The sequence below is a fragment of the Hippopotamus amphibius genome, chromosome 3, assembly GCF_030028045.1.
Source record: "Hippopotamus amphibius kiboko isolate mHipAmp2 chromosome 3, mHipAmp2.hap2, whole genome shotgun sequence".
Lineage (NCBI taxonomy): Eukaryota > Metazoa > Chordata > Mammalia > Artiodactyla > Hippopotamidae > Hippopotamus > Hippopotamus amphibius.
In genome coordinates, this window is record NC_080188.1 from 128,092,864 (window position 1) to 128,106,501 (window position 13,638).

The following is a 13,638-nucleotide window of genomic DNA, read 5'->3' on the forward strand; positions in this document are numbered from 1 at the left end:
CCACGGTCTCCAGAGCAGGGCCCGTGCAAAACATCCAGGACTGGCGAGGAGAAAACAGCAGCACTTTTATTCCTTTATAATCTCACCTCTTTTAGATTTCTGTTTCTTGATCATTTTAATAATTAGTATTAGTAAAACCAGTATATTAGCGTGTGAGTAGATATTCGTTTTATACATGAGGCGTGCAGGTGTGTAGCATACCCTCCCCTTCTATACAAACCTCCACATACTAAGAGAGTGTGCTCCAAAGTTGTTTCCTCCCTGGAGTGTGGAGATCACTACTCCAGACGCCCCACTTCTGAGCCTCAAAGAGGGGACAGGTGCGCTCAACCTCAAGCTCCTCTTGAACACATGTGTTTCAGAGAGTGGGGTCATTTAAACTCAAACTTCATAGTTTAGGAAGAAGCCTTTGGGATGCAGGTACCATGCAGAGGGAAAAAACACTCCTGCTTGCCCCGGGGAAGGGCAGCCCCTGAGACCCCCAGGGAAGTGACAGACTGCTCCACGCCAGAACAGCACGTACACGGGTCACCCCGAGCCACCATCTCCTAGCACCCCAGATGCTGTTCAGGTCTCCCTAAAGACACAACGTCCACTCCCTACACCTTCAGCAGGAAACTGGACACGGGCTGTTCGCTGGGTCTCACTGCGGTGGCTCCCAGAACCCGCAGAGTCCCACTTCTGGGACACACAGCAGGACGGCAGGGCGGGAAGGGGCGCTGCCGGAGAAGGGGCGGGGCTGCCACCACCAGCTCACACCTCACACGGATGCAGAACGGACTGAATTACTTACTTGGAATTCACTGTCTTTCTGAGCTTGTTCGGATCCCTCCTTATTACAGGACCGCTACGAAGGAGAAAAAGCAAACACTTCCGGTGAGATGGGGAACTCTGAGCAGACACTAACTCTGCAACCATCAGAACAGTCAGGGTTCACAAAACATCACAGAGCTTTAGCGAGTCTTTCTCAGCACAGTCTAAACGCACCACCAGTGTCCCACACTAGGACCGACACCTGAGGAAGCACTTCATTTCTTTACGAGAAAAGAGATGTGCCGTGGGGAACACACAGCTGCGAGTCTCACCACCATCCCGAGTACCTTTCCACAATTTCATTGTCGGAGGAAAGTCAGTGGAGGCCGCTCTCCCAATCAGGCCGCCTCAAGACAAGCGCTCGGGCTGGCTCGCCAGCTTAGCCAGGTGGGTCTTTCGAGGCCATGTCAGCCCCAGGAAGGCGCGTCCTGCAAGGGCAGGGGGCGCACACGGGCCTGCGGCCGCCGAGCTCACCACAGGGTGGACGAGGGTGCCCGGTGAGGGCAGGAGGCCCGGCACTGGGTCTGCGCGGCTGAGCCTGCTCATCAGGCCGCCACTAGCTCAGCGTGGAGTCTTCCTCCACCCGAGAGAGGCCCGTGCCAGGTTAATAAAGGCCCTACACTTGATTCATATGGTAACGTGTTGAGAGATGCTTTCACGTCACTTTCCTCAATGAAATTGCAAATTATCGGTAACCAGGGTTCTATCGATGACACACCTCGACCATGAACTACACGAGCAGCTCTCTGGTCACATCCTTTCTTCATGGAAGATCTGATCTTATCTTTTAAAAGCAACCCCCACCCCAAGTGCTTTAAAAACCTTCACATTAACTTTAATCGGGGGACAGGGAAAAGCAAGTCAAAAACTTACGTGTCCTGTCAAAACTTTATACTCAAAGATTGCCCCTAGAAAAATGTTATTGCTAAAATTAAACTAAGTCTGCTCACATCAGACACAGAAGCCCATAAAAGAAGCTCTTTAAAAATATTAAGGCAAAAGGTTCTTGAACATCCCACAAAAAACATACCTTTCCATTCCACAGCTTTATCAAAAATACCTGTACCAAGGGTAGAAAGTGTGGACAGGAAAAAAAAATGCCACGTTAAGCACCACCAGCTACTCTAGCACCATTCGAAACAGCTAGCGATTTAAAACGACTGCTCCCATTCATCACACGTGGAAATTACATTCCACAGACATTTTAATGCATGTTTTGTATTTACTCGATATAAAAGTAAACAAAATAAATATCCATGCTCATATGAAGTTATCTGCACAAGACTTGCACTGATACATACTCAATAACAACTTTAACACAGTTAAGTACATGTTGTACAAAGTACAGAAAGTACAAATGGAGGATATACGATATTTTCATTTGTGTCATCTGCATTTCTCTGATGGAAAGATGTTACAGGTTAAATCCCGTTACAATGAAAGCTACAGAATGAAAATACTACAGAAACATTTTTAGACTTTTGCTGATGGCTTGAGGTCGGGTGTGAGAAACCCTAGGGAGCAGCATCGAGGCACCATGAAGGCGTCACTCCTTTCTTAACTCCACAACACCCTCCTGACTGCACCGTGGCCTTAGACTTACACCTGACTTGTCCCCTCTCCCCAGTGGCCTCCAGGTTCCTAATGAATAGGGACTCCTTCTCCTTACTGTTGGTCCTCCCCAACAACTCCTGTGCTCACTACACTCTGTGGATGGCCCAACTACATAAATACTTCTGAGCTGTGAAGCTCAAGGGCAAGGGGCAGACTCACATCTGTGATCCCAGGAGTGCGGGAACAGGCTACAGTGTTAGTAAGAATGCCCAATGGGGCTGAAAATATTAAATCCTTGTGCTTTTCTCCCCAAAGACACTGAAGAACAAAAGTTCTGTAACTGGATATCCTCCTGCAATTTGTCGTAACGGGATTTGACCTGTACACAATTCTAGCCGACTATGGTTATTCCTAGGCTGTTATGACTTGAACTGTATCTTCTTAGGGGGATACAGTCAAGGGGTTATTTAGCCAGCAGAAGTCCCTTTCCCTTGCCTAACGGTGCTCTTGACAACAGCAGTTGGCTTAGCTTCCAAGGCCATTCCTTTTCAACATATTAGCGCCACTAGGTAGCAATAAATTCTATGAACAATTTCCCCACCCCTGCCCACTCCATACCCCGCCAAGGGAAATGCATTCTTTCCCATCAGAGCACCATCAGGAAGGCAAGATGGACTTCTGCCATACCCAGCCCTCTGTTCTGTTTCCTCAGTACAGAATGTTCAGCTCCCTCAGTCCTGTAGGTGAGAAGAGTAAGAGCAGGAAATGGCAAACTAAGCGGGTTGAATATTGAGGGAAAGGTGAGAGCAGTGGCCTCCTGCAGAGGTAAGCTGACAAGAGAGAGCTGCCAAAACAGAGTCAGAGGACTTTTCTGCCCAGGGAGAAAAGAGGTAAAATACCACTTGGAATCAGTGGAATTTTATTTCAAAGGCACAAATATATTTCAAACAGGTATTAAAAGATAGTGTACAAATGTTTAATATGACTCCAAATTTTTCACCAAGTTGTACATTAATAAAAATTAGCTTTCAATAAGTTATAAAATGAAGATAAAATTTTTAACATTTATTAGAAATTTGGACACTGGTTAATATTACATAATTATTAAAAATTTTAAGGGGGACACTTGTAGTTTCACACTTTTGTTTTAAATCAGCTTATATAGGCACAGGCTGGAGCCTTCATAGAAGAAATAGCACAATGTCTGGAATAACTCTGGAGAATGAAAGAGCGTAAAGACGAAAGAAAGCTGGTCAGAGAGAAAGATGGATACTGGGCACCTCGGGTTCACTGTGCTCTTCGGATCCACTTGTGCGTGCGTCTGAAATTCTCCACGATAAAATGCTTTTTAAAATAAACACAGAAACTTCAAGACCTAAGAAGTCAGAATGTATCTGATATGCTTAAGAGGACGCCCAACTCTATGAATATACTAAAAACCACTGAATTGTACACGTAAATAAGTGAATTGTATGCTACAAAGATGTCATGAAAATAAAAAGACACCCAATGGGAATAAAAATATACTGCCACTGGCTTCCTCCCGTCTTCCTCATTTTTTCTTCCTATCTGGGGCTTGGTTTTCAAGAGAATCTTCATCATAACCCACGTAGTCGCTAGCTGTGCGGTGGGAAACAGGCTGAAGTGGCAGCAATAATAACGGGGGTGTGGTTTATGTCTTGTTTTAAAATTACAGAAGATTTTAAAAGCTGAAAAAGATTTTTGACTGACCAAACACTTGCAAATTTGAAACCTAAATTCCTAAAAGCCTAAACTCTATTAGCTAGGCAGTAAGATGAGAGCATAGAGGACTCTTTTTACTTGACCTATGCCTATACTTTGAAAAGTGTTTAGTCTGTCACTTTTACAATAAATATATTTGGTACAGGGTTTCAAATGTTACTTTTCTGACAAAATCGCATTTAAAGGCTTTTGTACTTTAAAGAAGGCTATGGAAAAAGTAAGTTACCTGATATTCCACAATATAACAGGCTTATTTTGTCAAAGAAACTCCCATCACTTGGCCAGTTCTTAAAAGAGTCTGCTAATGATGAGGGAACTAGTTTCATGATGAAACAACTTTAATGAAACCACATTTGTGAGATGAAACAAAACAGCACCTTGATTTTCCCTGGTCTGTGTGTGTGTGGCTGTGCGTAGATAAACTAGTCAGAGAGGCAGGAACAAAGCGGGAGGAAGTGGCGTATGGCTATTTCAGTGTCATGTGTAATGCCTGAAACATTTACCTTCAAGGTGCATGTAAAGATCCACTACCACATAAGCCGCTTATGGGGCAGGTTTGGAAGAGGGATGAATCAACTGAGAAGAACGACATGTCATCAACAGTGTGATAAGCTGGAAATGCTACTTAAGAAATCCAAATCATCAATTACAGACAATGTCAGAAGGAGGAAGTAGCACCACGTTAAATATAAGGTGGCTACAGAAAGAAAAAGATACAAACGGGAGTCTACAAACAGCAACTACCTGGATCACTCAGCTGTTGGCTCTTTTAAAGGCTCTTATAAAACAAAAGAGCAAGCTGGCTGCAGCCTTTTAAAAGTGCTTTGGGGTCCATACATGAGTGATTAAGAAAGAATAATCCAAATGTTAGCTAGACTCAATTTCTGGGGCACCTGAGATTTGGTCTAGGAATTCTTCCGTCTCTCCACTAACCTGAGATTATTCTCCAGAGTCCCAGTGTTTATCCTGAGAGTAACAGGATGGGCTGCACTACCATGGACGTTCAGCAGCTGTGATGCTCGTCTGGTCCTGGGATGACATCCCTGTTAACGAGGGGACTGTGTTCCATCTCTCAGGTGAGCCAGGGCAGGAAAGGGTGAGAATCCTGACTCCCTAGAATGCACAGCAGTCATGTGGCTCTTCTCATGTTTTCTTCTCAATATTATGGACCCTATTCCTTCCTGCTTCCTGATTTCTAGGAAAACACTCTGTATTTATTGCATTCATGGCTTCTTTCAGCATTTTCTGAAAATATTTTATAAAACACGCTAAAATGTGAGATGATGATGCAATGATTTAAAGTACAGCTTATGTGATTATCTAGTGAATACACATGGATTATGAGAATTTAAACAGACAAATGATCTGTAACATTTTACTGCAGTCTCTAGAGTATGTTTGATCTGCCCAAGGACCAATCTAAGACAACGTGATCCTGCTGAACTTTGCAAAATCGGATGACTTGATAAATATCGAGGAGACTAGAACTTCTAAAAGACTCTAGGCTGACATGAGCTAGGAGAAAGACAGGTGAGTGAAAGTCCAGGTAAAGAAGCTGCCTTTCAGGACCTTTGCAAAATTGAGGTCTGATCCAAGGTAACCTGCTGCCCCAAGACTCCAAAGGCTTCCAAGTTCCTTCGGCATAAGCACCCCAAGGATTGACCTGTAAGTAACACGTTTCCAGGAAGAGAGCCTTCGCTTCTCCAGCCTGTGTGTCCTTCCACGTCGGATCAGCACTGCTGAGCTGCATCAAGGCTTGGGTGGGGGAGAAGGACACTGAATGATAAAGACAGAGAAGAAAGTTTCTAACTCTAACCAAAATATCCATATGTACACAGCATTTCCTTAAGGTTGAAAGTGGTAAGAAGGAAGAAGCAGTTAAATACTTCAAATGAATTTTCAAGTTCAGGCCCATAAATTTCTAAAATTACTAAATGTTTGTCATTTTCTACTGAGGAAACAGAAGAAAGGGATCTGATCTGTCCTGGACCAAAAAAAAAACCCAAACCCCAAAGTGATACATTCAATACATAGCATTCTGAAATCTTAATTACTGTACCTCTTTCAGCAAGCACAAACTGTAGCTGGTGCTACTTAACAAAAGCATTACAACTTCGTTTTTAAAAAACATTTCTTGAAACCAAGAACTAAAAGAAAGAAATTAAAGCTGTAGAGAATGCTCCAACTTCAGAGGACTCATACTATACCGTGAATCGTGTCTGTCACCTGGAAACCAGAGTGCTCCAGGCACGATCGCATGGACAAGCCTGCAGCAGAGAACACATGCACATACAGCTAAAGTGGTACATTACCCCCCACGCCCTTCACGCCACCCAACACAAAGGCATTCCTTCCCAAGAGGGCGGGCTGCGCTCACACCAGCGTTCCAGGGACCAGAAATCCGTCCTGGCTTCATGCTATAAATCCCAAACATTTAAGACCAGCAAGACAAAGACACTTGGCATACGTCAAAATTAGACACGGTAGTCTGTGGTTTATTTAGTTATCAAAAGAAGGCACCAAAGCAGGTACGGAAGGTGGCACCACTGTAGGTGGTGATTTGGCAACTATCTTTGGAGAGTATTAATGGAAGAAATCCTAGGTTAGACCAAATGGGAACACGCAATACTGGAAACATGTTTCACTTCTGAGAGGGAGATTTTGACTGCCTTACAAATAGATATAATTACACCATGCTCAACATACAAGGGGAGTTTTTAAGAGCAGAGTAAATTAGGTCACGATGACCTAATACAATGAGGAAAAAAAATCGAATGCACCGTGTTCGGTTACAGGGTCACGTGCTCAGCCTCTGGGATCCAGCAGGGCTCTGCATGGGGAGCAGCGGCCACACCGTGTCAGCTCCAGAGGGAAGCGCTGCACGCGGGCAGCCTCTTAGCAGCCAAGGGTTTACTGCCAACTATCCGTGGGCTGCTCTGTAATTTATCGTGACTAAATTTTTAATTAAACTGGGGTTAAGAGAAAACAGGGAAGATGGCATTTTGTGTTCTGGATTCAAAAAAGACCGTGTCCCAGGCGGTACCCTTCTGAGTCACGGAAAGTATCTGCGTTGTGCCTTGATGCCTTTCATTTCATTACGGTTAGTACTCCAACAAGCACTAATATTAGCCTTTTATTACTCAAAGAACAAAAACGAAAATTTCCCAGACAACACTCGAGAGAGCTTTGGGGTATTATAAACGTTCATGCCTGCGAGACCGTTTGAGACGGTGAGGCCGAATCTCTCCATTCATGCAGGGAAGGGATTGGCTCAGCACAGTCACTGTTCTGACAGAGGCAGGGACAAAGCCTCCTCGGAGACCTCCGCCAACTGGTACAGGTTACACTGAGTGAACAATACGTACTGACATTTGTGTCTTCCACAATTCATGATAGATAAGCAAACTGGTTATTTGTAATCAGCCAAACTTGCTTCTGGGAAAAGGCTGCTACTGGACGATGCAGAGCTCATGTTCCTTCCCAGTACCAGAAAGGAAAAAAATCAAGTTACATTGACAGCTAATTTTATCGTTTCAATCTCTCTTCTAGCAATTATATCACTTTCCACAATGGCAAAGGCTCACCCAGTACTTCTCAAAACTTCTATCGAGCTATCCTACCTGCTGTGGTTACGGCTAATTTTATAGTTGAATTCGGTTTCCATCGTCTATGCAGCTGAGAATAACCTCCTCTTCATTAAAGTTAAAGCTGGCCTATGTGAAACAGACACTAACTGACATGCACCGTTTTAAGATCAGACCAATTTTTTTATGTTTAATAATCTCCTGCAAATCATACTGTGTGGTATGGCAGCTTTTCAAAGCTGTGTGTGTCTTATCTTGTTTGATTCTCAAAAAGTACCCATTTTTCCCCTTGTCCAACACAGGACTTTCCATATGCCCCTTAAAATGAGCACAAATCCTAAACCAAACCTCCAGGGTACAGCTGGGAACTGTACTTGTGTCTTATCTTGTATAGAAATGGGGGCTGGCAGAGATAGCTGTTTGTGGGACAGAACTGAGGGCCTTAAATCCAACCAGGAGGCTTTACCTTGGCCTTCTGCTACTTAACCCTTAGTGAACTGAACCAGAGAGCAGTCATTTCAGGGCTGCTATGGAAATAAAGGAAGTTAGACATCTCACAACACCAAGGTGAAAATAAGTCAGGAAGCATTTAATTATTTTAAACCAAGTTATTTGTCAATGATTGTACACGTAAATCAAAAAAAATACTGCTACATAATATTTGATTCTCACAGAGGTAAAAAAATTCCAAAGCTGAAAACAAGGAGGGAAAAGGGAAAGAAGGGACTAAACTACACCAGTCTATCATGTGGTAAGCAAAACAGCTAAACATTCTGAGGAAACACCTAAGTCTATCATTACGTGCAGTCACCAATTAACACGTTTCAGGGAAGGAGCTTATTCTCATCCACCTTGAAGGGTGCGACAACTGCATTTATACAGCTGATTTAGGAAATAGCAAGTTACATCTGCGTAAATGCACATGCATGTACAGGGTGTGTGTGTGCTGTCCTCCAAGGTAGAGTAAAAAATAAGGAAAGCATAACGTCTGAGTTGTATGGTATTTGTCTTTAATCCATGAATTTATGAGAGTAACGTGACATCATTTGGGTTCCATATTTGCTCAGCCGCATCTCTCAATCCATGCAAATCCTGACAAGTTACTATCAATTCTGGCCAGGTTTTTGGTTATGATGGGAATGTAAGTGTTCTTACAGACTATAAATATTCCTCCTTCCATCACAGGCCAGACTCACTGCAAACCCACAGCAATGAAATAAATCATAGATATTTTAAAATCTCCGTTGAAAATATTTGCAGAGGAATTGACATCTGTGGTGAGGCCCCAACACCAGCCATGTGAGCTCAACTTTGAGGGTTACAGCACTGCCGCCAGGCGAGTCTTACTGGCTACTTGGTCTCGGCCCCTTACTTTCCTTCTCTCTTAAACCCAAGGCCCTGTTTAGAGTTCCAGAATTTTTTCCCCTCCTTAAGTAGCCAAACTATTCAAATGGCCAACAGTTTACAATGGCCATTGATGTCCGAAACTATTGGGCAGTGAGTGCCCCTGCCAAACCCTGAAGAACTTGGGAACCAAAAATACTTGAGGCTGTAGGTTTCATGGTTTTACTACGTTCAAACTTCAACCAAAAGGTGTACTCAATCAACTGAGTAATTGTATTGAAACCATTGAGTCCCACTTATAAAACAAAGGAAAAGCTTTTCTCTAACTAAAATGAGTTTGTTGTCTAACGAGTCAATCGTGAGAGTGTCAGGCGTTTGCTTGTTATCTATCTCCTGAGCTACTTGCTTCCCTTTCTTACCACGTGCTTTCAAGCACAGCTTCTACCCTTCATCAGCAGATGCAGTTTCAGGAATGGAAACTAACAGCCTCGTCAAAATAGAATCGAGAAGCTAAATGTAGAGTGCGGTCCCTCCTCCCCATTAAAACTGCACATAAAACATACTCTCATCCATTTGTTTGGTAAAAGTTAATTCTATCTTAAGTGGCTTCAGTTATTCTCTGTTCTTCTAATCAGTTACCCAATAGTCTTTTTTTCCCCTTAAAAATAGGGACACAGATATTAACTACTGATGGTGCATCTTTGCAGCCGGTTGTTATTAAGTTACCTGTCCTTACCACCGCACGTGCTAGAGCTGTGCTGGCCCATACAGCACCCACCAGCTCCATGGAACCATTTCAATTTAAATTAATTAAAATTAAACAAAATTTGAAACTCCATTCCTTGGCTGCACTTGCCACATTTCAAGCATATGATGGCCACATGTGGCCGGTGACCAGCGTCCTGCACGGCACGGATCAGCGTGTCCCCTCACCTCCACAGGGCACTGCTGCTCTGGACAGGGCACAGGGCCCACCCTGGCCTCAGAGGAGCCCACAGTGCACACTGAAAATGCTCCTATTTAAGCTGAAATAGAAACAAGGGCCTCAGAAATCAGATTTAAACTATAGTCTTACATTGCGTGCAATTCCAGCAGCTGGTTATTAAGGTATTTTTAAACTGTTGCTTAAATGAAAGCACACAAAACAAATGAGCAGAAAGGGGACTTAATTCTTACAGAAAGTCCTCAGAGGGAAAAAAATGGCTGAAGGCTGATTTCATTAAAAGTCCCAAAAGGACATTAATTGGGTATTTCAAGAACTGCTCTGAAACTGCAACTTGATTAAACAGAAAACTGAACTGCCTGGTAAGCAAGACCCTGTTCCGCTTGTGCGCCGTCAGTCGGGGGCAGGGCTGGCCATCAGTCAGCACGTGAACCTCATGCCACAGCGGCCTCAGGTCTCCTCAGACACGCTGGCTGGTCCCTAACCTCAGGCCCTAACCGTCTCCCAGCTGGACAGAGTTAAGGGAAAATTACCCGATGGAAAGGTTGAGTCGCATCCTGACAACTGTTTTAAATGAATTAACATCCAGAGTGCCAATTTTAACTCTAATATTTCTTTTTTTTTTAACTCTAATATTTCTAAACATATAATAGGATTATCGCAGATATGGACATGACCTGCTTTTTAGACTGAGCTGAAAGAGACTAGTCTTAAAAAAAAAACTAAGTTAAAAAAAAACTAAGTCAGAAAACTGTTCTCCATTTCATGAAGATCAAAATGGGCCCCTCCAAGGAAGATTTATATGGGTATCAAAATTCTACCATATAAATATACACACGTTTATTTGTGTGGTCAGTAAAATGATAAATTCATGGTATAGTTTGTTTTAAATTCAGACATTTAGGATATTCTATAACTGGTTAAGACAATTCAACAAATAAGGCACTAACTGAAAGTTAGATTCAATCATTTGAGGAATATAAAAATTTAGAAAGATTAGGAATCTAACAAATTCAAAGTTTTAAAGAACTCTCAAAGGGAGACAGTTAATAAACAGCTTCACTGAGCTCACGCTTTTCCACTGGGATTATCCTGTAAACCCTTTTTGACAATGCTATACGAATAATACCTTCCCCACATTTGAATTTTACAACCTAAGTATGAGCTGAAAATTTCAATGTGTGGAAAATTCAAGCAACATCAAGCACTATCAAAGATTTAACCAACATTGTACTTTCTCTGGATATAAAGCTGGGAGTATTTGTACTAGTTTACTAACAAATAATAAGTAAAGACACAATTTACTTAGAACATAAACAAAAAACCAAGTTGTACAGCCCAGTTAAAACAAAATGTATTTAAATAGCTCTTACAACACCACTAACACATTTTAAGTCTCTTCCCCGGTAAAGAGGAAAGAGGATAAGAACTGTGATCAGGCCCCTCCCGTCCCCAAGCAGCAGAGGAACTCACCATCTTTAGAATCGCCCCGTACAGCCGCAGGAGCACCTTCCGAGGCTCGTCACCAACGGTGGCCAGAGTGTCGGGCAGGGAGCACTGGAACAGCATGTTACTGAGGCCACCTCTGTCGGAAACAAGAGGACCATAAGGATCTGTAGTTTGAAAGCAAGCTAAATCGCTCTTCTTAGATAACCACGGATGAGAAGTCAGGATTCATCCCACAAGGACTGTCTTCATCTAAGTCTTCATTTAATCTCTCAGGATACTTGCAACAGAAATGATTCACTCCACAGTTCTCAGATCAACTCCATGAGTCACACTAAAAACATGCAAATCCCAGATCTATTCATTCAGGATAGCGATGGGGAAGTTTTTATAATTGCAGGTGGCATCTGCCTCAGAGCAAGAAGACCCTCTTCAGCCCTGGGAATGGGGGGAAATCCCAGATGCCTCCCTTCCAGCCCACATTCATCTATGATCAAAAATTCCCATCACATTCCCATCACTGCCAGGTTAAAATCTTGGGGCAATACTTAAACCATCTCCTCCAGGACTTTCCACTGAAGTAGAGTTCCAAAATCCACCCCTCTCAACCAGTTCTGACTAACACCCTTTTCAAAAAATGTACAACATTAACAATTATTGGAGCTTTCAGAGGAAATGGGAGACCTCAATACCCTAAACCTTCTACTGTGACTACCAAAGCCAAGGAACAAGTTACAGAGGATGTTTAAATATGGAAGTACAGCCTTGGGGATGAATCATTTGCCTGGGTTGGTACTCCTGGACCTCTTTGATACACAAGGGAAATAAATTTCTATGCTGTTTAAGCCGCTGTGACTCTGGGGTCCTCTGTTATAAGCAGCTAAACCTAGTACTAACTGATACAGCTTATCACAACATCCACTTACTCCCATTCTTCCAATCTGCAAACTCCGCACTCTTCTCTGCTATCTTAAAAACTACTTACTGTTTAAAACCAACTTTAAAGTCCAACCTCCTCAAGAAGCTTTTGCTGTCTTCCCTGCTAGCTCCTTGAAGGCAGGGGTCACGTCTACCTTCCATTCTCAAGGCCCAGTGGCCCCAAATGGCGGATGCTCAGTAGAGATTTTCTGAAAATGACAGAGCCGCAGACTCTCCCCGCGTCTCCCTTCGCCGAACTCCTCCCTCTTATATCTGATAACTGACCATCTTACGTTGTTCTCTAACAGGATGGCCGTCAGTCTTGGCTCTCTAATTAGACTGTAAGCTCCCCCAAGGGACAGTCCCCTCTTCCTGGAGGAGGGCAGCAAAAACCATTGGCTTCAGAGCCAAGGATTCAAATCCCAGTTCTGCACTGACTAGCTGTGTGATCTTGGGCACACCACTAAACCTCTCTGACCCTTAAAAATTCACTCCTCTGGATCAACTCGATGATGGGTGATGCCTTAGAGGGCCGGGACGGGGAGGGTGGGGGGAGTTGCGGGAGGGAGGGAATATGGGGACATGTGTATAAATACAGCTGATTGACTTTGGTGTACCTCAAAAACTGGTACAAGAGTGTAAAGCAATTATATTCCAATAAAGAGCCTAAAAAAAAAAAATTCACTCCTCTGTAAAAGAACAGTACTTGATTTAGTCGTTGTAAGAGCTCAGCGTCACAGAGCCCTGGGGCTTCAACATTCTGAGTATTCAACAGGATGGGATCATTTTATCCTCCGGAAAATCTACAGGGCGGATGCTGGTACTGCCTCCATCTTACAGAGGAGGAAACGGGGGTGCAAAGCGAGGAAGTGGCTGAGTGAGGATGGAAGGCAGGTGTCCGGCTCCAGAGTCCTTGCTTTTAACTCTGGTGCTGAGAGAGACGGGAGACAAGGCAGGAGGGCACCACACGCCACACCAGACACACAGCAGTGCTGCAGGCACCACCGTGGACCACCGGCGCCTGACTTCGGGGCGAGTCTATACTAACCTGCATAAGACAGATGTCTCTGTTCCTGTGGCTGCTGTCACATACGACCACAGGCTTCGTGCCTTTAAACAACACACATTTATTACCTTACAGTTCTGGAGGTCAGATGCCTGAAAACAGGTCTCGTGAGGCTAAAAGCAAGATGCCAGCAGGGCTAGACATCAAAAGGACATACCACACTTCCAGGAAACACACCAAATAAAACAGATCTGGAGCGAACTAATGAGTTTCAAATAGCAGTTACC

General features: G+C 43.6%; 1 protein-coding gene across 1 annotated transcript in view; it reads right to left on the reverse strand.

Annotated features, from left to right (window-relative positions):
* CHKA (choline kinase alpha) overlaps window positions 1-13,638 on the reverse strand; it is a 56,321-nt gene that overhangs the window by 23,400 nt on the left and 19,283 nt on the right. The window contains exons 2-3 of the mRNA XM_057726046.1: window positions 11,455-11,566; window positions 794-847 (exon numbers count right to left, since the gene is read on the reverse strand). Of these exons, the coding sequence (XP_057582029.1) occupies window positions 794-847; window positions 11,455-11,566 (166 nt within the window). The remainder of the gene's footprint in view (window positions 1-793; window positions 848-11,454; window positions 11,567-13,638) is intronic.